Source organism: Hyperoodon ampullatus (genome assembly GCF_949752795.1).
Source record: "Hyperoodon ampullatus genome assembly, chromosome: 18".
Lineage (NCBI taxonomy): Eukaryota > Metazoa > Chordata > Mammalia > Artiodactyla > Ziphiidae > Hyperoodon > Hyperoodon ampullatus.
Window position 1 is genome coordinate 53,706,883 of NC_136931.1, and position 25,001 is coordinate 53,731,883.

At 49.9% G+C, this 25,001-nt stretch overlaps 1 protein-coding gene across 2 annotated transcripts; it reads left to right on the forward strand.

Annotated features, from left to right (window-relative positions):
- Positions 1 to 13,848: 13,848 nt before the first annotated feature.
- Positions 13,849 to 24,807, forward strand: CCDC61 (coiled-coil domain containing 61; the record flags this gene model as incomplete). Of its 2 annotated transcripts, none has more annotated exons than XM_079723929.1 (13): positions 13,849 to 13,996; positions 14,249 to 14,331; positions 18,129 to 18,286; positions 18,869 to 19,030; positions 21,282 to 21,492; positions 21,582 to 21,664; positions 22,350 to 22,519; positions 22,638 to 22,713; positions 23,041 to 23,186; positions 23,277 to 23,355; positions 23,525 to 23,579; positions 24,306 to 24,378; positions 24,493 to 24,807. In XM_079723929.1, the coding sequence occupies 13 exons, from the start codon at positions 13,849 to 13,851 to the stop codon at positions 24,588 to 24,590; spliced, it is 1,542 nt and encodes a 513-aa protein (XP_079580055.1). In that variant the 3' UTR covers positions 24,591 to 24,807. The 2 variants fall into 2 exon arrangements, with proteins under 2 accessions (XP_079580055.1, XP_079580056.1); XM_079723930.1 differs by having other exon boundaries at positions 21,582 to 21,652.
- Positions 24,808 to 25,001: the final 194 nt, after the last annotated feature.

Here is a 25,001-nt window from a genome sequence, read left to right on the forward strand (position 1 = left end):
CAATGACCTGTTCTTCCACATACTTCTCCAGAACTTGGTGTTCTTAGACTGTCTAATTTTGGCCAATCTAGTGGATTTGAAAGTATTGCTGGGCTTCCCTGGTGGCGCAGTGGTGAAGAACCCGCCTGGCAATGCAGGGCACACGGGTTCAAGCCCTGGTCCGGGAAGATCCCACATGCCACAGAGCAACAAAGCCTGTGCGCCACAACTACTGAACCTGAGCTCTAGAACTCGTGTGCCACAACTACTGAAGCCCACGCGCCTAGAGCCCGTGCTCTGCAACGAGAGAAGCCACTGCAGTGAGAAGCCCACGTGCAGCAACGAAGACCCAACGCAGCCAAAAATAAATAAATAAATAAATAAATAAAATAAAAATTAAAAAAAAGAAGCATTGTTTTATGTACTTTCTTATGTAGATCAATTAAGCTTCTCTGGGTTGCTTTAGTTTGCATCTCCGCTCAGAATTACTACAAACTTACCTGTGTGTGTGTATGTGTGTGTGTGTGTGTGTGTGTGTGTGTGTGTGTGTGGTTTTGAATGCTAACACTTTAATATTTTAGCCACTATCACAGTAAACAAGGGAACATAATAGTACCTCCTTCCTATATCGTGATAATAATTGCCACTGTTTGTTATATGTTTACTACATGGGAGGCACTGTGCTAAGGACTTTATCTGTATTAACTCATTTATTCCTCACAAAAACACTATGAGGCACATGCTCCTGGTATCACCCCCGTTTTACAGATGAGAAAACTGACACACAGAGAAACTGCCTAGAAGGAGCAGAGGTGGGATTCAGACCCAGGCAGACACGCTCATTCACCACCTCACTGCCTCTGAATGAGACGATGCACGAAAAATACCTGGGGTTTAATGAAGGCTCCGAATTATCACAGCTGTAAAAATTTTACAAATTTTACATTTTACAAATATAGTAATAACAGCATGTCACATGAAAAAAATCATGTTAGAGTGTGTGAAACCCAGAAGGGACTCACCTGGACCTCTGTTCCCCCATCCTATAAAGGGATAAGGTTGGACATAATCCTGATCCCTATTCGTTTCACAGTCCCTCTGTCTTCCCAAATCAAAGCACTTAGAGCTATTACAGTTGCCTTCCTTTCCAGCACTCACCAGGTACCAGGTTCTGTTCCTAGCTTTTATGTGAATGAGATGGCAGGCAATTCTCACCTAGCTTTTATGTGAATAAGATTGCAGGCAATTCTCACCTAACTCTCCTTCTCATGTGCCATGTGCCATATGCCTGCACCTGCTGAATGTGGCTGGACAAAGACACACAATGCGGTGAGCCTGAGTTTACCGTAATTTCATACCTGGAAGCCCCGCTCATGCCCATTCACTCTCCCACATTCCTGGAAGCATATTTCACACCTTCTCCTCCCTCCTTCAACCTCTACCACCTCCTCTGTGTCCTCACTCTCACCCTTGACCCTGCTCCTGTTTTAAATCCATCAGAAGAGAATTTCTGCAGATTCCCAACATATTTATCCCAGCTACCTGTACCAGAGACCCTATTCTCAGCCTTCCCTCCGGCTAATCATGGGACCCACTCCTAGCCAAGGCCACTTCTTCACGTGTGCACTACATCCCATCCCCTCTTGCCTGCTCAGGGATGTAAATCAAGCAATTCTCTCCTCTCCTGTATCATCAATTCTCCCCTCTCTTCTGGATCATTCCCATTGGTGTAAAAACACGATGTAATACAAACAAGCTTTATTAACCCCGTCTAGCTGCAGCTCCAATGATGTGCTGCTTTTTACAACAACAAAACCCGCCAAAAAAGTTATCTGTATTAATATCTCCAATTCCTTTCCTTCAGTCCTTCTTGAATCACTCCGGTTAGGGTTTGGCTCCACCACTTGGCCAAATCACCCCTTGAGGTTATCAGGAACCTCCCTATGGCTCAATTGAATAGTTCAGTGCCCTGCCCGCACGTTACCTGAGCCTTCTCTCAGACAGTCACACCCTCTTCCTAGGTTTATTTTCATCCCTTGACTTCTAAGACACCCCACTCTCATGAATTCCCTTCTATCTCAGCGGCTGTTCCTTCTCAGACTCCTTTGTTGTTTCTTCCTCATCTTTGGGGTCTTTAAACATTGGAGGGTCTTGGGGCTCAGTCTTTGGTCCTCTTCTCTTTTTTTCTCTCCACTCACTCCTTTGGGGATGGCCTCCCAAATTCATTCATCTATCTATCTATCTATCTATCTATCTATCTATCTATCTACTTACTTACTACTTACTATCTATCTACTTACATCTATCTACTTACCTATCTATCTATCTAGGTTGGACCTCACCCTTGAATTCAGACTCGTCTATTCAGCTATCCTCTCAACACTTCCACTTGGAAATCTATTAGGTACCTCAATGCATCCAAAACCAAACTCCCGATCCCCACTCTTCCCCTGCCTCCCGCACCTGCTATTCATCTAATCTCAATAAATGGAAACTTCATCTTGGCAGCTTCTCAGCTCAAAAACCTTGCAATCATTTCTGACTCCTCTTTCTCTTCCTCCCAACACCCAATCCATCAGCAAATTCTGTCAGCTCTACCTTTAGAATAGATGCAGATTCTAACCACGTGTTTCCACCTCCACTGCTACCACCCTCAGAAAAGCCACCATCATCTCTCATTTGAATGATTTTTTGGTAATCTTTTGCTTAAAACATTGTTTTATTGAGGTGAAAGCCACACACCATAAAATTAACCATTTTAAAGGGCACAGACCAAAGGCATTTCATACATTCACAATGTGGTGAAAACATCATCTCTATTTAGTTCCAAAACATTTTCATCATCCCCAAAGGAGACCCCACACCCATTAAATGATTCCCCATTCCGCTCCTTTCCACCCCCCAACTCCAGTCCCTGGCACTGCTAATCTGCTTTCTGTCTCTATGATTTGCCTATTCTGGACATTTCATACAAACGGAATCATACAATATGTGACCTTTTGTGTCTGGCTTCTTTCACTTAACACAGTGTTTCAGGGTTCATCCATGTTGTAGCATGGATCAGTACTCCATTCCTTTTTATAGCTGAATAATACTCCATTGTATGCATAGATCATATTTTGTTTATCCTTTCATCTATTGATAGATACTTGGGTTGTTGCCACCTTTTGGTTATCATGAATGGTACTGCTATGAAGATTCATGGAAAGTATTTGTTTGAACACAAGTTTTCAGTTCTCTCGGGTATATACCTAGGAGTGAAATTGCTGGGTCATTAGATAATTCTGTGTTTAACTTTATGAGGAACTGCCAAAATGTTTTTCCCAGGTTGTACCATTTTATCTCATTGGAATTATTCTAACAGCCTATTCTTTTTTTTTTTTTTTTTTTTTTTTTTTTTTTTTTTTTTGCATTACACGGGCTTCTCACTGCTGTGGCCTCTCCCGTTGCGGAGCACAGGCTGTGGACGCGCAGGCCCAGCAGCCATGGCTCACGGGCCCAGCCGCTCCGCGGCATGCGGGATCCTCCCAGACCGGGGCACGAACCCGTGTCCCCTGCATCGGCAGGCGGACTCTCAACCACTGCGCCACCAGGGAAGCCCTAACAGCCTATTCTTAACAGAGTATGACTGCTCAAGACATGAGTAAAATTATGCCCCTGCTGACCTCAACCTTCAGTGGGTCCCTTCTCACTCAGAGCAAAGACCTCATAATGGCTTTTGAGACCCTACACAACTTGGCTTCTGGATCCCTCTCAGACTTCTTCTACCACATTCTCAGTCACTCAATATTGACCTCCTCACTGTTTTTTTTTTTAAAGACTATATTTTTTATTTTTTGGCTGTGCCGCATGTGGGATCTTAGTTCCCCAACCAGAGATCGAACCCATGTCCCCTGCAGCGGAAGTGCCAAGTCTTCACCACTGGACCACCAGGGGAGTCCCCTCACTGTTCTTTAAATGCATCAGGCATGCTCCCAACCTCAGGGCCTTTGCACTCACTGTTTCCTTTTCCTGGCATGCTCTACCCCTGGACCACAAGGCTGGTTCCTTCACTTACTTCAGGTCTCTGCTCTAAGCCAGCTTCGCTGAGACACTTCTTTGACCATCCTGTCCCCTTTACTCTGCTTTATTTTCTCCACAGCACTTATCACCACCTGACATTTATTTATTTGCATTTTATTGTTTGTCTCCCTTTCACTAGAGCATGGGCTTTTTCTGCCTGTTCACTGAGGTATCTACTCTCAGCACATAGTGTCTGGAATACAAAAAAGTGCCTGGAACATAGCAGGTGTTTAGTAAACAGTTGATGAATGAATGAATGCACTGAACTCCATTTACAGATTAAGAAAGCGAAGCTCACAGAAGACGTATGGCTTATGGACAGTCCCAAGCTGGTAAGAGGAAGCCTTGAGAGATTATTTTTTTTCCATACGCTTTGGGATTCTAATCCAAGTCTCTCTGATTGCAAACCCCCAAGTTCTTTTTTTTTTTTTTTTTTTTTTTTTTTTTTTGTGGTACGCGGGCCTCTCACTGTTGTGGCCTCTCCCGTTGCGGAGCACAGGCTCCGGATGCGCAGGCTCAGCAGCCATGGCTCACGGGCCCAGCCGCTCCGCGGCATATGGGATCCTCCCAGACCGGGGCACGAACCCGTATCCCCTGCATCAGCAGGCGGACTCTCAACCACTGCGCCACCAGGGAGGCCCCCCCAAGTTCTTAATAGGACTCTTTAGTGGACTTTATGTCTGGGCCTCCTAACAACCCAAAATGTTAGTCTTTTAGCAATACTCAATCTATAGGTGGGAAAACTCACACCCAGAGAGGAAGGGGGTCCCCACAGCCAGTTGGTGGCAGTGTCAGGACTAGCTATTATGCTTCAGGGCAGGATTTCTGGCATTAGCCTCTGGCACACAGTGGACATTCAATTCAATAGATGCATGATGACAGGTATTCAGAGTGGATTTATAGTAAAGCTCACATAAGCTTCAGGGCCCCTGATTTGCATAGGCCCTTCCATGGCCCTAGCAAGGTGTTCCTATGGGCTGATGTTTTTGTAAAATTCGCAAAAGGAAGGTATTTAAAATGCAGCTGGTTAAGACCACTGGTTTTTCCCAGTTCTATGTCCCCCTGTTGCATTTCTCTCTACCACGGGTGGGGCTGGAGTCACCTTGGTTACTGGATCTAGGTGAGGGGAAGGTAAGTCGAGGATACATTTAGGTCGGGTTCCATGGGATGTTTTGATGTGGTTCATAGACACTTTCAGCTGTACTTAAATTACCTAACTAGTTGTCCTGGTGTCTGGAATGGCTTCCAGAATAATCTTACTGTCCAAGGTGCTAACTCACTAGTTACAAGGCCAGTCTGTTGTGGTATGAATGGTCCTCTAGTGGTCTACTCCAGAAGCACCTGCATAATGAAAGGGAGTCAAGAATTAAAAGGACTGAGCTAGAAGCTAGTCTGTGGAAACATTTTCCAAAACATGTAGCTTACATGAGTTAAACTTTATGAAAGTTTTCACAAATTTCCAAAAAACTTAGATGACATCACCAATACTGACTTGTGAAGCTGAACTTTTTCTAAATGATAATGACTAAAAAAAGTTCCATCAAGTATGCTAGAGGAAAGATAATTTACTTTTCTCTTCTCTCTGCAGATCAGGATATTACGAAATAAGTATAAGCAGCCAAAAAAGTAGGAAACATACCACAGAGGTGTGTCAGGTAGTAAGTTAATAAAAACATTACCTTATCTTTGGGGATTTTGCAATGTTTGTGGTATTTGTCAGCTCTTTTAAATATGTACCATTTAAAAGTAACAATAACAATATTAAAAGTACAATAACAATTATTTCATATTCTAAGTAAATTTTCATGTTCATACCCAGTTTTGTGTTAGTGATTTTGTATTCCTTTTCTTAAAGAACGCTCCCCTCCCCTACTCCCCCATCAAATTCTATAAGCTGTATCGTCCCTATTGATGACTCATAAGCCAAAATAGGGGTAGTTTTCAAGCTGTGTGATCCCGGGCCAGTGGCTGTACCTCTCTGAGCCTGTTTCCTTAGTGGCAAAATGGGGATCATAATAGCCCCTACATTGCATGGTTACTGCTGACTATTAATAAGCCAAGGCCTGCAAACTGCTAAGTGCAGGCTTGGAACGCACTGAACGATGACAAATCTCAACCAGTCTTTAGGAACGTTTCCGCAGATTCTGTACCCGCGGCCAAGACCTTCCTCTGCGCAGGCGCGTCGGACACTCTCCTCCAGCCTGCCCCTCCGCGTGGGCGTGGCCTGCTCGGCCGCAGGGGGTTATGGGCGGAGTCAAAGAGCTACTTCCGGGATTTCCTCCCCTCTCAGAGGAACAACCTTCTTTGTATGACTGGCAGTAGTAACCGGCCAGTAGTGATTGGAGAAAAGACTGACGACCCGACCCATTTCGCAACCTCTCTTCTGAGTTGGCCAATTGCAAGAGTTGGGGGGCGGGTTCTTCGCTGGGGCGGGCTATAGTGACGGGCGTCTGTTTTGACTAATGGGAACTTGGCTGCGAGTATTCCAGTACCAATCAGAAGCGAGAAGGCCGGATCCTGGGGCGGGGCTGGAGCTTCGGCAGTTGAACGGCTCGCGAGGAGGGGTGTCCGTGGAGAAGGTGAGAGGCGGCGAGAGTAGATGGTGCGCGGGCCGGGGTAGCGATCCTGGGGGGAGGGGATGCTCTTGGGGGGAGAGTGGGCTGGGCAGGCAGCAGAACTGGCAGTGTGAGAATCGGGAGGGGTTGCCCTTTAACAGGGATAGAGTTGTGAGGCAGAGGGCAGTATGTGAGGCGGGGGGTGTTTTCTGTTTCGCAGGAGGCTCTTTAAAGGGGGAAGCGTGTAAAGTCGGAGACAGGAGATGGTAAAATATAGAAATGTCCTTGTAAGATAGCCTTGCGATTTAATGGGAGGTTTTAAGGCAGAGGGTTATTATAGAGCATTGTGGAGTGGTGGAAGTCCCTGCCATCAGTTAAACCTTTGATTTGGGTGGAGGGCAGGTGAAGAACAATATTGAGTGAGAACTCCAAGGATGAGGGTGTGCTTTGACGAGGTGTGAAAGCTTATGATACACGTAGCGTTTACTGAGGGCATACTATGTGCCAAGCACCTACCAAGTGTTTTATGTGAATTAACTCTTAAACTTCTTAACCCTACCGGTGGCTAAGAGTGTGGGCTCTGGCGTCGTGTTGCCTGAGTGTGAATGCTGGCTTTGCCACTGGCCCTGCCACTAGGTGAGTTGTTTAACCCTCTGTGCCTCAGCTTCATCATCAGTAGAATGACCTCGTCTCTTCTCAGTCTGTACCATTCACCTTGTGGCCTCACCCAGTCTCTTGGCTTCATATGTTCTTTATGTAATGATATTTCCAAGTGTCTATCTCCAGTCGGGATATCTACTCTGAACTCAAGACTCATATGTCCAATGGCTGGCTCTTCTCTACTTGGAAGTCCAGCTGACATACAGACTTTAAAAACTTGTCCCAAACTAAATTTGGCATTTTCCCCCTTCAACCTCCAAACCCAGTTGATGGCATTCCCATCCTTCCAGGTACTCAGGACAGAAATCTTGGAGTTGTCGTTCACTCCTCCCTGTTCTTTCACCCACGTACTGTCTGCCAATCAGCAAATCTCACAGGGCTACCTTCAAAACACATCCAGAATCCAACCGTGTCTCATCACCTTCCTTGCTTTGGCCTAAGCCATCACCTGTCCTTACCTGATCTTTTGCAGTGGGCTCCTCACTGGGTCCCCTGCCTCTGCCCTTGACCCCACAGTCAAGTTAATACAAAAGTCAGATCATGTTGCTCCCCTGTTCAGACCCTCCCGTGGCTCCCATCTCATGCAGTCAAAGCCTTTGCCAAGCCTACAAGGCCCCACCTGATCCAGCTCCCCCTCCTCCCTGCTCTCACATCCCACCAATCCCACTTGCTCACTCTGCTTCAGCCACCCTGGCCCCCTTGCTGTCCCTCAAACATAGCAAATACGTCCCCACTTGGGGAATGTACTTGCTGTCCCCTCTGTCTGCATTGAGTTCCCCCAGATGCCTTTGTGGCATCTCCTTCAAGTCTCTGTTCAAATGTCAACTCCACAGACAGGCCCTCGCTGACCACCCAAACTAAAATAGCTCCTGCCACTGGCCCTTCACCACCTGGCTTTACTTTTCTTCATAAGTTTTACCACTACCTGACATATGTTAGTGTTTGTTTACATCCACTGGGCTTCTTAGACGCCCCTCACTAGAGCGTTGGCTCCAAGTGGATCTAGAACTCAGCACCTAGAAATGCACATAGTGCTTAAAAGGTGTTAGTTGTACTGTTCCACCATTACCACCACTTCGTGGGGGGTCTCCCTGTGATATAGGGCAGGGTTGTTGAGCTGGGAGGGTGTTGGGGTCTAGATGGGATCATAAACTGGGCAGATTGTGGTGGCCAAGGGCAGAAGATCTCAGCTCTAGTTCATGCTGGGGGAGCTTGTAGGAAATGCAGATTCCTGGGCCCACCTCCAGAAATTCTGCTTCTGTAGGTTTTGGACCAGGCCCAGGATGATGCATTGTCATCAAGCTCCCGTGTTGATGCTGAAGGTCTGCGGCCCTCACTTTGAAAGACAGGTCGGTTCAGAGCTTGGGCTGGAACTCTCATCATTCAACTCCTCTTCTGTGGCTGGCCCAGTGCTAGGCCATGCTGGGGACCCTGCAGTGATCGAGGCAGCCCTTTACCCAGCCTGGGAGTCAGGGAGGGCTTCCTGCAGGAGGAGACATTGGAGCTGAGACCTGGAGGATGACAAGGAGTGAGCTGAGAGGAGAAGACCTTGCTTGTATCTCCAGTGCCTTGAACCCTGTCTCCTGGCATCGATCATTAATTCACAAGCAGCCCCCGATCTGTGCCAGGCCCAGGGTGCTGAAGATACAAGAATGATCAACATGGCTGTGCCCTCATGAGCTTCTGGCCTGGCAACTAGTCATCAGCTAGTTGCACAGATGGTAACAGCTGACCAAGTGCCAGGCACTGCTTGAAGCACCTTGTATGTATTGACTAATTCAATCCCCACAATAATCCTATGTGAGGTGGGAACTCTTATTATCCCCGCTTTACTGATGGGGAGAGGCCCAGAGAGGGTAAATGCCTTGCCGGGGGTCACATTGTGGGTTAGGATCTGAACCCAGGAGTCCCCAGCCTGCAGCGTGTACCGTGCTTAAGGTGTGAGGCCACATTTGGATTTGTGCTGGAAGGGAAAGGAGCAGAGAGTTATGGCAGGAAAAGGAGGGTAGTCAGGGAAAGGCAGCTGATTAAGGAGTGGGGGGATGAATGTGCCAGTCCCTCACTGCAGGGTTCGAGGCAAGATGCTTCATCCTCTGTGAAATGGGGGATGGTTACAATACCTACCAGAGAGCAGAATTAAGGGTGAGTCACTGGTTGGTAGGTGTGCATAGTCCTTATCTAAGGCAGAAAGCATTTGAGGGACAGTGGGGGAGGGTGTCTGTTATCCCAGGGGGCGGTGATGGGCTGCGGTGGGCACTATGGGGGTCTGGATTGTGGGGTGTCCTAAAGGGCTTTGGGGTCCATACATTCCAGGGGAATAATGTGGAAGATTTTGATCTGGAGTGCAGGGCTAAGGGGAAGGGGCTTCCGTCCAGCCCCAATTCACCCACATGGTGGGGGGCGGGGCAGTGAGCTGGGGGCTCGGAAGAGTCACTGAGGCCAGGCCACGTGTATGAAGGTGAGGTGGGGGGTACGCTGTATTGGAGACTCCAGCTAGGTCATGGCTGGCGGGAATATTTGGTGTGGGGCGTGGTGGTGGCAGATGGGGGGAAAACAACCATCGGGTAGGGGCTGCCAGGGGCGGTGATTTACCCATGTCTGGTGTGGGACATGGTGATGTGGACTTGTTTTGGGGGAGCCCAGCGTGGAGGACTGTCAACTCCGGTCCTGGGGTGAGGACTGTGAAATCTGAAATATGCGGGGAGCATAATTCGGGAGGAGGAGCCAGGGGCGGTGATGTCACACTGGAAATGGAGAGGGGGTCACCTTAGTGAAAGATGAGAGGGCTGGGGGTTGGAAAACTGAGTGTGTGTGCACGCGCGTGTGCACTGAAGCCATGATGTCATAAGGCCGGAGAAGTGGTGTCAGGTGTGTGGACCAGAGTGGGGCGCTGGGGAGTCCACCCGGAGTGCACTAGGTGGAAGTGCCGACGTCGCGGGTTGGTAGGGGCGGGGCCTCAAAGGCACTGCACCCCGGCTGGGTTGCGGAGGTCACTAAGCTGAGGCGAAGAGGAGCTGGGAGAGACGTGCGACTGGAACAAAACCAGCGACCAGGATGGGCCACTGGTCGGCGGTCACAGACCGCTGGTTGGAGTCACAGAGCAAGGATGGAGGATGCAGGTAGAAGGACAGTGTCGGCAGTGGGGGCAGGGTGGGGCATGAAGGAGGGAGGGAGTGACTCGGTGCCTGGAGGATCCCAGAACTGGGAGGGGAGGGGGGGTTCAAGGAGGTCTCTCCGAAGGGAAGAGAAGTGGAAAATGGGGGTGGTGGTGCGGGGAGTGTACATAGAATTTGAGAGGGAACAGAATCCAGATGAAATATCAGGGTTACAGAATACAGGCTGAAAATGGGGTGTGTGTGGAGTAGAACCTTGGGCAAATATGCAGACAGAATCCAGGCGGAATAGTGTATGTGTTGGGGGGGACAGGACAAAATTCAAATAGAATATGGGGGGAACCCCAGTAGAATACGGGGGACTGGGAGAAGGGGAGTGGCCAGAATCTCGAGGCCATCTAGGGAATGAGTGATGGGGAGCTGGGGTCAGGAGGGGAGAGTCGAGCTGGCTGGGGAGTGTGGGATTTATTCTGTCTAGAAGAGAGGACGGAGGGAGGAGGGGAGCGGGCGCAGTTTGTGCAGGTGAGGAGGCAGGTAGGTGTAAGGGGAGAGTTGAATTCGGGCAGAATATTCAGGGGCTTACTATCTGGAGACTGAGGTGTTGGCTGTGTCATCAGGGCAGTGGGATGCAGAAAGGCCCTGTTATCTAGTGAAGGGCTATGAATGGGGGGCTTATGTAGGGGAGTGGGGAAGGAGGAGGGCAGGGCCGGGTTGGCAGCGGGGATGAGGTGGGGCGGGTCCCCTTCTTCCTCTGCCTCCTCGGGAGAGTTGGGTACCAAGAGTGGGGTGTTGAATGGGGCGGTTAGGCTGCGTGGCTCGTCAGGTGTTCCGCTGCTGTCTTTGGCGCCGTGGTAACCGGCACAGCGCAACCGCTGATTGGCTTGCGGGGTCTGAGGGGCGGAGTGGGTGGGCGGGGTTTAGGACACCCGGTAGGGCGGGGCCAGCGCCGCCTGGCACCCGCACTGGGGACCAGGGGATGAGGGATATGTTGAAATGTGTAGCTGTTTGTTTGCCCGTAGATCAGGAATTATTAACCTCCCCGCCCCCTTCTGAAACCCCAGAGAATGAAAGTACAGTAATGAGAGTGTGAGTGGGAAAAGGTTCTCCAGATTTCATCAGTCCGTCCAAAGCACCAGAGACCCCCTCCCTCAGATAAAGTTAAGAGCTTGGGTCTAGAGGCAGAGACGTGCCTCTCAGGATGGCTGGGGCTCTGGCGATTGTCCTTGGGCATTTGAGAAAGGGGATCTGTGGATGAGCCTGGGGGTGTGGTATTCTGGGAGACTCTGAAATTACTTGCAAAGGTTATGGATCTATTCATTTATCTGGGGAGGGTTCAGAGATCTCATTAGATTCTCAAAAGCTCAAGGACTCTAAAAAGATTAAAAATCACGGACCTAGAGGGACTTCCCTGGCAGTCCAGGGGTCAAGACTTGGTGCTTCTGCTGCAGGGGGTGCGGGTTCGATCCCTGGTCGGGGAACTAGGATCCTGCATGCCGTGCAGTGGCACGGTCAAAAAAAAAAAAAAAAAAAAAAATCACTGACCTAGAGATTCAGGGCTCAAAATATTAAATTTTCCAACATCAGACTTTAGGAAGGACTAAATTGGGGAAAGTGTGAGGACTAAAGGAGACAGTGGGGAGAGAAGGAGGTCAGGCACTGGAGGAGTCCCCATGATCTGGGTTGGGGGCATCCCTGGGTGGCTCTGTCTTTGCAGCACCTGTGGTACTCTGCACAGGGCTCCTTTTCTCACAGAGCCACAGTTTCCCCATCTGTACACTGGGAAGGGAATGGGCTGGCCTTGTCTCTCTAGTCCCTTTCAAGCTCAGAAACAACAACAAAGTAATAATAACAAGAATAGCGATGACTGGGAGTGGGGATGAAATAGATGAAGGGGATTAAGAGGTACAAACCTCCAGCTATAAAATAAGCCACATAATATGATCAATAATATTGGAATAACTTTGTATGGGGATAGATGGTTACTAGGTCTGTCTTGGTGATCATTTCATAATGTATGCAGATGTCAAGTCACCATGTAGTACACCTGAAACTAACATAATGTTGTCCATCAACTATATTTCAATAAAAAAAATGATGATGATGCTGATATGTATTGAGTGCTTGCTTGGGTCAGGCATGGTTCAATTTCACCAAGGATTTTAACATGATTAATTCCTTTAATCCTTACACCAATCTAAGGAGATGAACGCTGTTATCCTTCTATGGGCTTACAAAGGCCTGCAGGAACATCATCTGGCCTGTTACCTCTCTGATCTCCTCACTTTCCCCCTCTCCTTCCCTCACGCTGACCTCCTTGGTGTTTTCAGAACAAACTAGGTACATCCTGCCTTGAATCTTTGCCTGGCTGTTCCCTCTACCTGGATCCTAATCCCCAGATATTCGCCTGCCTTCCCCCCCTCCCTCCTTCCAGGCCTCTGCTCAGCAGGGAGGGGGTGCCCCTTCCCTGACCACCTTAGCTAAAAGAGCAACCCCTACTTGCTAGTATCCCCTTTCCCCACCAGTTGACATTTTTATGCCTCTAACTGTTGCCACCCTCTTGAGGGTAGGGAAGAATCTGGTTTCTCATCATATCCCCAGCACCCAGGATGGCACATGCTTTAAAGATAAGGAATCTGGCTCCAAGAGAGGTTAAGTTACTTGCCCATCTAAGTGCACATAGCTGAACTTGGACACGAACCCAAGCAGCCTGGGGCTCCCGTTCTGAACCACTCCCTAGAATTCATGCTGAGGGTGGAGGCTTACCCTCTCCTCCAGCTCCTCGTAGAACTCACCGTGAGTAGTAGTCCTGTTGGCTGAGAGAAAGTATTTATGCTTACAGCGGACTAATGAAGGAGTTCAATTATTTATTCAACGTAAATGATTTAAGTTTATCATGGATAATCTGTTATCCATGCACTGGCTGGTCTCTTGACTTGGACCACTTTCCTTAGGGATAGCCACTTGGCTTGTTCCCTGACCTTCCTCAGTTCTCTGCCCAAATGTCACCTCCCCAGGGAGGCCTGCCCTTGACCCTCTATTTAAAATCTCTGCCCAGCCTGATCTCAACACTCTGTCTCCATTTACAGCTTGACTTTTCTCCACAAATGTTTAAATAAATGAATAAATAATAAATATATAATGAGTATAAGGATTAATAAATTAATAATCAATAGTATTAATCTTGATCCTCTTATTGGAAATCATATATTCCAATTAACCAGCGTGTACTGGGCATAGTAATGTGCAGGACACAGTTCCAAGTGCTTTTACATGTATTGTCCAATTCTCATGACAGCTCTATGAGGTAGGTGCCATTACTGTACCCATTTTCCAGATGAGGAAATTGAGGCACAGAGAGGCAAAGTCTCTTTCCTACGGTGGTACATGGTGGAACCGGGATTCTGGCCTTCCAGCTCCTGAGTCTGGGCTCTCAGCCCCTCTGGGTTTCTGTCTCATTCCCCTCTCCAGCGACACTGGCCATGGACCAGCCAGCTGGCCTGCAGGTGGACTACGTCTTCCGGGGTGTGGAGCATGCCGTGCGGGTGCTGGTGTCTGGGCAGGTGCTAGAGCTGGAGGTGGAGGACCGGATGACGGCCGACCAGTGGCGGGCCGAGTTCGATGCCAGCTGTGAGTGTGCCTGCCTGGGTGGGCTCACTTGTCCTTCCCTGGGATCAGCTTCTCCCAGAAGATGAGGCCAGTCAGGATCCTGTCCACCTGCCTCTTCTACCTGACTAGAAGCTCTCTAAGCTGGGGAGGGGGTGTAGGGCTCATCTCTTGGGCCAGAAGCACTGGTGTTGGGGAAAGGTGGAAAGCTTGGGTGCATTGCCCTTTGGCTGGGCAAGTGGTCAGACCTCAGGAAGGACTTTTCTCCCTACCTAGTCATCGAAGATTTGACTCACAAGACAGGGAACTTCAAACAGTTCAACATCTTCTGTAACATGCTGGAGTCGGCCCTCACCCAGGTAGGGGCCAGGGTTGGGGGCTGGGGGAGCTGTCTGTTCCCTGGGTCTCTGGGAGGGTAGATGCCCACCTGATGTATGCAAGACCCTCTACCTTCTCTTTCATTGAAGGAACAGGGCTATCGTTTTCTTTTCTTCTTTCCCAAATGTAAATGCCTTATTCTGATTGTAATTCTAATGATAGTGATTATCATGGAGAAAATTCAAGTCACAGAGAAATGTAAAGAAGAAAGTAAAAACCACTCCATTCCCAATACTCACTCCTAGTAATATTTTGTTAATATATATATATTTTTGGTCGCACTGCATGGCATATGGGATCTTAGTTCCCCAACTAGGGATCAAACCCACACCCCCTGCATTGGAAGGCAGAGTCTTAACCACTGGACCCCTGGGGAAGTCCCTTTCATTAATATTTTGATGGAAGTCACTCCAGCCATTTCTGCATTTCTGTATTCACTTGTGAACGTGTGTGTATTTGCAGATCTATAATTTTATATAGTTGATATATTTTCCAAGGTATTCTGCAGCCTTTTAAAAGATTCAACAATAATTCATAAAAATTTAGTCATGTCAGTGGATATAGATAATCAATCATTTCATTTACTGAGCATCTGTTGTGTGCCCGGCACTGGAATACAGCACTAAACAAAAGAGACGAAATTCCTACCCTCACGAACCTGACAGCCTAGTGGGAGAGACAGACAATTGAAAAAAATATATAATGTCAAATAGTTAAAAATATTAATAGGAAAATAGAAGCAGGTTGGAGCTTAGAGTGACGTAGATGCTATTTAGACATCATTTAAAAACTGTGAACTACATTATTTCTCTGATTACAGGTAAAATATGCACTCATAAAATTGTGATGATATTAAAGTAATGTGTGACTTAGAAAGTAAGAGTCTAAATTCTGTTTCTATCCCCCACCTCAGACTGTTAACATTTTGGTATCTATAGGCAGTATAGCATAATGGCCAAAATCATGGACTCTGAAATCAATAATCACTACCACTTACTACTTGGGAGCCGTGGGCCAGTTACTCCATGTCTTAGTTTCCTTATCTGTAATGTGGGGATGATAGTAGTCCCCATTTCATAATGTTAGGAAAATTAAATGAATTACATGTAAAAAGCTTAGAATAGTGCCTGGCTCATAATAAGTGCTATACAGGTATTGTCTATTTTTATTATTATTACAACTTTTGAGTTTATCATCCTTGTTAGTGGTTGCTTAGTATTCCAGTGTACCCATGCATCATGATTTATTTAACCCAGTGGTTCTCAAGCTTTTTGGTCCCAGCGTGGATGGACCTAGAGAGTGTCATACAGGGTGAAGTAAGTCAGAAAGAGAAAAGCAAATATCGTATAATAAGGCATATATGTGGAATCTAGAAAAATGGTATAGATGTTCTTATTTGCAAAGCAGAAATAGAGACACAGACGTAGAGAACAAATGTATGGATACCAAGAGGGAAAGGGGTGGGGTAGGAGGAATTGGGAGACTGGGATTGGCACATACACATTATTGATATAATGTATAAAATAGACAACTGATGGGGACATACTGTATAGCACAGGGACCTCTACCTAATGCACTGTGGTAAGCTAAATGGGAGGGAAGTCCGAAAGGAAGGGGATATCCGTATGTATATGGCTGATTCATTTTGTTGTTCAGTGGAGGCTAACACAACATTGTAAAGCAACCAAACTCCAGTAAAAATTAATTAAAAAAAAAAAACTTTCTGGTCTCAGGACCGCTTTATACTCTTAAAAATTACTGAGGACACCAAAGAGCTTTTGTTCATGCAGGTTTTATCTATCAATATTTGTTTGCCATATTGTAAATTAAAACTGAGAAAAATATAAAGATATTTACAAATTCATTTAAAAATAACAATAACAGGCTTCCCTGGTGGCGCAGTGGTTGAGAGTCCGCCTGCCGATGCAGGGGACACGGGTTCGTGCCCCGGTCGGGGAAGATCCCACATGCCGCGGAGCGGCTGGGCCCGTGAGCCATGGCCGCTGAGCCTGCGCGTCCGGAGCCTGTGCTCCGCAACGGGAGAGGCCACAACAGTGATAAATAATAAATAAATAAATAAATAAAAATAACAATAACAAACCTGTTACTCACCTAAATAACCTTTTTATGAAAAATATTTTCAAAACCAAAATTATTTAGTAAGAAATATAGTGGGGGGGTTTTTTAACATTTTTTGCAAATCTCTTTAATGTCTGGCTTAATAGAAAACTACTAGATTCTCATGTGCTTCTGCAGTCTGTTGTGATATGTCCTGATTGACGTACATGCAGAAAAATCTGCCTCAGGAAGATATATAGCTGAAAAAGGGAGTCCTTTAATAGCTTTTTCAGATAATTGTGCATATCCTCTTTTGCCAGCACATTAAAACTGGACATGTGGTAGTTTCTTAAAGGTTTATCGCAGTGTGGAATCTGAGACCATACCAGTGAACTTTTCCTATTCTGTGACATTAAAATCTACTGGTGTATCTTTACTTTGCAGGGATCTTTTACCCATTTTCTAACATCATGCATTTGTAGCATCATTTGTAACATCATGCATTGGTCATTTGGAAAATATTGGTTCACGGAGTTGTGCAAATCTTCCAAATGTTGACACATTTCATTATACAATATCAGGAAGTCATATTTGTTAATATCCTCACTGATCTGTCCAGGAAAGCCTTTCAACACTGAGAAGCTATCAAGCACACAGAGGCAGATACAAGTTTTCCAAAATTCTAATTTTCACTTTAAAGTTTGAATTTTATTGTTGGCAACAAATACTGTTAGCTGTATTTTTTTGAAGTGACAGGCTTGCTTTGTTCATTTTTGAGAAAATGCTTGCCAAACATTGAAGACTGAATAACCGTAGTTTTTGTCTGTCAGTACCCTTTCAAGTAAAAATAGTGTTCCATGAAAAAGTGGCTAACTTAGCTCAAAATTCAATCACACAAGTGCTTTTACTAGAAAATGTCATACCTTGATATGCAGCCGAATGTGTACTTAACATTTTGTCACACACAGTAGTAAAAATCTGTGCACTCAAGGGTCAAGAGTCAAAAAAATTAATAATTTGGGGCTCCCTGGCGGTCCAGTGGTTAAGACTCCGCGCTTCCACTGCAGGGGGTGCAGGTTCGATCCCTGGTCGGGGAACTAAGATCCTGCAAGCTGCGCAGTGCAGCCCCCCCCAAATTAATAATTTTTACAGGTTTATCAAGGACATTCCTAGGTTTCATTTTCTGTGTTTTTATCTAGTTATTTATTTATTTGTGTGTTTCTCCCTCCTTCCCATCCCCCTGCAGAGACTGCGTGGCAGTGGACTATACAACGGTTACTAGTGCATTTGATGCCCCTGGCTTGCTTTCTGCTAATGGGCACCGGCAGTTTTACCCACCATGACTTTTGCACCATCTGTGCAAATGTCAACACAGCAAAAAAGACAGATGACATCTTGGTATTATTATGCAAGGTGTTTTGACCCCATGGACTCCCCTGAAAGGGTCTTGGGGACCTGCAGGGGTCTGTGAACAGTACTTGGAAGCCACAGCACTAAGCTGTCTCCTATGGCTGAGCATTTAGGTTCTTTTCAGTTTCTCCCTCTGATGATGTCCTGTGGCAGCCCCTCATGGGGCAGGGCCATCTTGATCACCAGCCTCAGTGTGGAAAAGCCCAGCTAGCCCAAAGAATGAATGGGGCGCGGCCCAGGTGTGTGGGTTGTGTGCTCTGGGTATGGCCACGTTGGGTCTTTTGGCAGCTCTTCCCATTCTCTCCAACAGAGCAGTGAGTCGGTTACCCTTGACCTGCTGACCTACACAGATCTGGAGTCCCTGCGGAACCGAAAAATGGGGGGCCGCCCAGGCCCCTTGGCCTCGAGATCGGCCCAGCTCAACTCCAAGCGCTACCTGATCCTCATCTACTCTGTGGAGTTTGACAGGTGGGTACAAGTATACCCACCAGGCTGGTAGCTGGTGGTCAGGTGGGAGAGGACATGGATAGAACTCAGGAACCCCTGGTACCCAGGGCTAGGTGGGGATGTTGCTTAAACCTAGCCTTTGGAATCTTCAGTGTTGAGGGTTATATCATTTAGTATTGTGTTTGGCTACAAGTATCAGGATAACCATTATCAGTGCCTTAAACAATAGTTTATCACATAACGAGATGTCTAGGTAGATGGCTGCTACTCAACAGTTTTGTTAGGGACTCAGGCTCCTTCTGTTTTTGTTTATGTTCTTCTTTTCCTCATCCTTAATGTGTTGGCTTTCTGACTGCATCCTTATCTCTTCATGGTCACAAAATGGCTGCTGGTTCTCCAGGCGTTGCATCTATATCAAAGCAGGAGGAAATGGAACAGGGCTGTGCTTGTTAATTGTATCAGCTGTTTTTATCAGGAAACCAAAAGTGTTCCCAGAAGACTCCCAACCAATTTCCTGTAGTATTTGGCCAGAAATGGTCACATGTCCTTTCTTGGGTGGATTCTTGGCCTCTGAGATGCCACGGTTCTAATCCTCCTTCTCAGGATTCACTACCCGCTGCCCCTCCCGTACCAGGGCAAACCAGACCCTGTGGTCCTGCGGGGCATCATTCGCTCACTAAAGGAGGAGCTGAGCCGCCTTCGAGGGCTGGATGGCCAGGACACTCGGGACAGCCGGGAAACTGAGATCTGGCATCTGCGGGAGCAGTAAGTCTGGGGGTGGGGGTGGGCGTGGGTGGTTGGGGCTGGGGGGGACATCCCATCATGCACTGCGGGACCCAGTGCTTAGCACTGTTGGAAGGACAGCCATCCCTCATTCCCCAAATACTTATTCTGAGCCCCTCCTCTGTGCCCACCATGTGTTAATGGTGCCGGGGACACAGCAATGACCGAGATAATTCTGGCCCTGTCCCCTCCTGGGACTCCCAGTCCAGTGTGGGAGACAGATCTGTCTGCAGACAGTGAAGATTCACCATGGTTGGGGCTGAGGGAGTCCAGAGGGAGACCTGACCCTGCCTGGGAAGGGAGGGGTGTTCCAGGCAAAGGGAACAGCATGTGCAAAGACAGGGTGCGAGGCAGGGCTCTATTCAGTTGAATGCACCTTCATCAAGCGCCTCTCTTGGGCTGGCCCCTTCCCTGCCCATGGTGTAGTGCCAGTGCAGGGGGCAGAGAGACATTGATCACATACCCACCTGAGTATATTGCAAATGGAGATGGGGTTAGGCAGGAAAAGGGAGCCTGTGTTAGGGGAGGCTGTGACAGGAACCTGATGGGCATGTTCACCGAGTGCCTGCTGTGTGCTGAGGGCTGTGGAGGGGCTGACTGGGACTTGGTCTCCATCTGGTGGGGGCCCCACTCATTGGGGAGGGCTAATACTATTTTTAGTAGTAGTAATAATAATAATACCAGTAGCTATTGTTTATCGAGCATTTAATTGTGCGCCAGGGACTCTGTTCAGTGCTGTATGATTTAACTGATTTAATCCTCCCAAAGTAGGCACTACTGTCGTCCCCACTGTATAGAGGAGGAAACAGGCCCAGAGAGGTTAGAGAATTTGCCCCAGGTTACACAGTGAAGTAATATGGCCTGGCTAGACCTTGAATCCAGGCAATCAGCCCAAGCCACCTTTGGTTCCTAGCCACTGTGCACTGCTGGCAGCTGCTAGCCCAGGACTGAGCGCTCAGTGCTGCCTGGGAGGACCAGACCTCTCCCCTCCCAGAGAAGTGCAAGCTCGTGGGGCTTGGAGAACCTTGCGAGTCTCCCAGGTGCGTGTGCATGTGTTTCCCAGGATGGCCACAAGGTGGCGTCATCTGCCCTGAGATCCACAACTGGACAGTTGGTTCTTACCTTTCTCTTCCCAGCTTGGAGTTAGGGAGTTTGGGAAGACTCCAAGATTCATTCATTCAGTCATCCAACATTTACTGAGTTCCTGCGGTGTGCCAGGCACACTGCCTGGCCCTACCGATGTTTACTGAGCCATCAGTGCCAGACAGAGTCTAAGCGCTCTTTATAGATTCCTACAACCTTATCAGTAGGTGTTATTATTATCATCCCGCTTCACAGAGATGTGAAGTGAAACTGCCCCAGGTCACACAGCTTGTAAGAAGTGGAATAGAGTTGGATGCCATCAGCCAGGCCACAGAGCCCGAGTTCCTACACAGTGACCAGACAGCTGGAGTGAGGATGCAGACAGAAGACAGATAATCACACTGATCAACGTCAGCTCCACCATGATTGGTGCTGGGAAGGAAACGTACGGAGAGCCAGGAGAGGAGAGAATAGAGGGACATGACAGCCTGGCTGGGAGGGCAGGCAGGCTTCCCCGGGGGGGATGTGATGTTTGGAGGATGAGTGGAGTGGTTCCTGCCAGGAGGGAATTGCGTTTGCAAAGAGCACCATGGGAGAGGGAGGTGGGAGGAGAGGAGGGGAGGGGCGAAGTCAGCTGGAAGGGACCGAATGGGGAAGCTCCTTGGAGAGTGCGGGGGAGCCACAGATTTAAAAAAATGTTTTATTGGGAAAAATGCCAAGCACGCACAGTAGACAGTAGTATAATGCACGTGTACTTGTGCCCCAGCTTCAACGGACTTCAGGGAAGTCCCTGGATTTTGTTGATTTTATCTCCATGGTTCACGTAGTCCCCTGTTCTGTTTATTTCCCGCGAAGTGGTTGTTAAACCTATAGGCTAATCCGATTCAGGTTTCTGGGACAGTGCCTTTCTCTGTGGGGCTGTGTATTTGCTACTGTCAGGTGGTGTTGGGACTGAGGGGTTTGGATGTTGAGAGCTGGATCCCTGTCCTATAAAGTTCCTATCAGCTCAGCATCTCTTGATGGCTTTCATTTGCATTTCTCTAACTACCGATCAAGAAATGGTGCGTGCCAACCCCAGTGGAGGAGTGAGGATTATGGGACCGTGCCCTTCACCCCGCCCCAGCATTCGCTTTCTACCTCCTCCTCCCAGGGTGTCGCGCTTGGCGGCTGAGAAGCGCGAGCTGGAGGCCCAGCTGGGCAGATCGCGCGAGGAGGCGCTGGCCGGGCGGGCGGCGCGCCAGGAGGTCGAGGCGCTGCGCGGGCTCGTGCGCGGCCTGGAGCTGGAGCTGCGGCAGGAGCGCGGCCTCGGGCACCGCGGGTCCAGCCGCCGAAGCCAGGATTGCCGCCGTCTGGCCAAGGAGGTGAGGGGGCCGGGCGGCCGGCTGGGCGCCGGCGGGTCCCGGACTTTGGCTTCAGTCTGGACCTCTACGCCCCTCTTCCCTCCCGGCAGCTAGAGGAGGTGAAGGCGTCGGAGCGGAGCCTGCGTACCCGGCTGAAGACGCTGAACACCGAGCTGGCCATGTACAAGAGGGGGTGAGGGGCGCGGCCCGGGGTGGATGGGGCCTTGGAGCTGTGGACCCCGCCTGCAGGTGGGCTCCGGGCGTGGTTGGGCGGGGCCTGAGTGACGGGGCGGGGCCCAGGTAGGGTGGAGAGGGCGGGTAGAGCCTGAGAGTGGGCGGGAACGGAGGGATGGGTGGGGCCTAATGGACCGCATGGGGCATAGGGAAGGACGCACACAGTAGTTGGAAACGATGGGCGGGGTCTGTAGAGAGATGGGCAGGCCTGAGGCGGCATTCAGGAGGCTGAACCTGGAGATAGGGACCGAAAAGGGGCGGGGTCTGAGGTCTAGTTGAGCGAAAGGGCGTGGCTAAGCAGGTGGGTATCCGAGTGATGTTTGCCGGCATGTATTGGGGTGGGTGTTGAAAAATTGGGAAGGGTTTCCAGGGAGCTGTGGGAGACCTCTGGGAGAAGGGCCTGGTGAAAGGATGTGTTAGGATGTAGGGAAGTGACAGATGGGTTTTGGGGGGGCGTGGTTTGTGGGGCTCCGATAGGGGTGGACCCTGGGAGAAGGTATCTGTGAGGATCGTGTAAGTACGTGAATGTTTAGGAGTTGATGGGGGATGGGCCTGGCGTTTTGGAGCGGTGCAGTCCGGGAAGAGGCTTGGGATAGGAGTTGTCGTCGCGGGTGGGAAACTGACAGTGGGCTCTGTGCTCCCAGGAGACGGACTACACCGGTGGTGCCGCCCTCGGCCCGGGAAGATCGGGCTTCGACGTCTCGGGAGCGCTCCACGTCGCGTGGCCGTGGCGCTGCCCGCTCCTCATCCCGGGAGAGCGACCGCGGGGGCCGGGGTCAAGGCCGCCCCGCCCGCCCCTCGCCCTCGCCCACAGGTCTGTGACGACCCCGCTCTGCCCGTGGGAGGAGGTGGATGGGGCTAGAACTGTGGAGGCGTGATCCTATGACTCCAGCCTCCTCTTCTCTCCACACCCCACCCCGACCCGGTCCTAGGTGGTCGCGTGCCCCGTTTCGACCCAACAGCCTTTGTGAAAGCCAAGGAGAAGAAGCAGAGAGCGATCAAGATGAAGTTAGCGCCCATTTTCTCCTCACCTGCCCATATCCCTGCCCCTTTACCTGACCCTCTGACCATCCATCCCCAACTCCCATCTCCATCACCTGTCATCTGCTCCATCTCTCCCCTTCCCCTGCTCTTGCTTCCCGCCTGACCTCCATCCCCTCTCCTGATCGCCAGCCTCCCCCATCCCCCCGCCCTGCTTATTTGTCTCTCCCACCCCTACCTGGTCTGTGTCTCCGCATGATTTTTCTCTATTTAGGTGTGACCCACGGGGCGCAGCGACGCCCTTTCCCGAATTAGTTGGGTGCACAGGTGGGCGTCTCCTTTCTCGTTCTCCAGGCAGCAGCAGCAGCAGCGAAACCGATTGGGCAGCGGAGGAAGCGGGGACGGTCCATCCACCTCCTGGTCTCGCCAGACTCGGCCCCCCGCAGCCGTGACCGGTCGAGGAGACGCGGCTAACCGCTCCCGAAACCGCAGCTCCTCGGGTAACTTGGGCTGGAGCGCGCGGGACTGGCAGACGGGCTGGGCGGGGCTGTGGCCAGTGCAAGAGGCTCACACTCTCCTTCTCCCTCTAGTGGACAGTTTCCGCAGCCGCTACTCGTCCGCCAGCTCCCGCAGCGAGTTCGAGGGTTTCTCTGAATCCCTCCCTAGAGGGTAAAACTTGGGCTGGGGGAAAGGACCGCCTCCAAACGGGTGTCTGGGGAAACAGTCTTTTGCGGGGAACTTGGGTGATGGAGGCTGGCCCCTTGAAACCAAGGAAGAGGGCGAGGTGGGAGGTGCCACAGACCCCTCCCATTGGTCCTTGATTACTCCGTCCTCTCAGCGTTCGTCGCCAGGGGAAGCCGCCCAGCCCCACCACCTGGAGTGAGTCCAATACGGTGAGTGTCTTTCCTCAGGCTTTGGAGGAGGCAGGGGCAGCGTTAAACCGCCGGAAGCTCGCTGGCCCTTTCTCCCGTGATTCCATTCTAGGGGATCAGGTTGTAAAGGCGGCTCCGCAATGCCTCTGGAGGCAGTGTTTTTTTTTTTTTTTTAGCGGTACGCGCGGGCCTCTCACTGTTGTGGCCTCTCCCGTTGCGGAGCACAGGCTCCGGACACGCAGGCTCAGCGGCCATGGCTCACGGGCCCAGCCGCTCCGCGGCATGTGGGATCTTCCCGGACCGGGGCACGAACCCGCGTCCCCTGCATCGGCAGGCGGACTCCCAACCACTGCGCCACCAGGGAAGCCCTGGAGGCAGTGTTTTGAGACCTTTGGATTGGAGAGGACGATGGGGCTGAGGTGGGGGCAGGAGACTCTGGTTAGGAGCACCGGCTCTGGTCTCAAATTGCCAGGTCTTGAAACCTGCCTCCCCTTCCTAGAACCTGTGTGACTCAAGGTAGCTACTTAGCTTCTGTAGCTCAGTTTCTTTATCAGTTAAGTGGGGATGGTAGTGGCATTCACATCTGAGGGTTCTGGTGAAGCTACAAGGAGCTTATTTTGCATATAAGTGCTCAGTAGGTATCAACCCTTAATTTTTATGAGGTCCTTTGGTTCAGAATTGCCGGTGGGATTTGGGGGGCAGGCATAGAGGGTGCCTGACCCCCTTTCCTGCCACCCCCAGCAGCAGAAGCCTAGCCCCCTGGAACGCGGCCACCATCAGAGACGCCTGGCGGATTCGGGGCGCTGGGTCCCCAACAAAGGTGAGCCTGGGACTCCACATCTCCCCCTCACCTGCCCCAGAGCCCGCTGGGATGCTACTGAGGGCAGGATATTGGGCCCCTCACGGACCCCCACAGCCATGCCTGGTCTCACAGAGTACAGCTCGGACCACCAGGCAGCTGACATGGCCGAAATCGACGCCCGCCTGAAGGCCTTGCAGGAATACATGAACAAACTGGACATGCACTCGTGACCTCGGAGAGAGACTACTGCCCCTCCAGTGGATTCGGATGGATTCGGCGTGAGGGGCGGGGCTGGTGTGTCCTGGCCCCGCCCAGGCCCCCGCTCCTCCTGGTGCTCTTGGGGTCTCAGGTGTGTGAGGCCCCAATACTACGTCTCCCGCAGGCATTGCATTCTGGGAGGGAGGGATGGTAAGTGTGTTTTGTAAATAAACATATGTGCCCTTGGGATCCCTCAGCTTATGACTGAAGGGTCGGGGTGGAGTGAGGAGGAGTGAAGATTGGGTGGGAGGGGGTGTAACTGGGACCCGTGTGTGTTTCTGGCCATGCCTATGACTGGGCGGCAGATTGGAGTACAGGCTCAGAAAAAACTCCTGCACTCTCTAAAGCAATGTGAGGGGTGGACCTGAGGGGTGGGAGTGAGC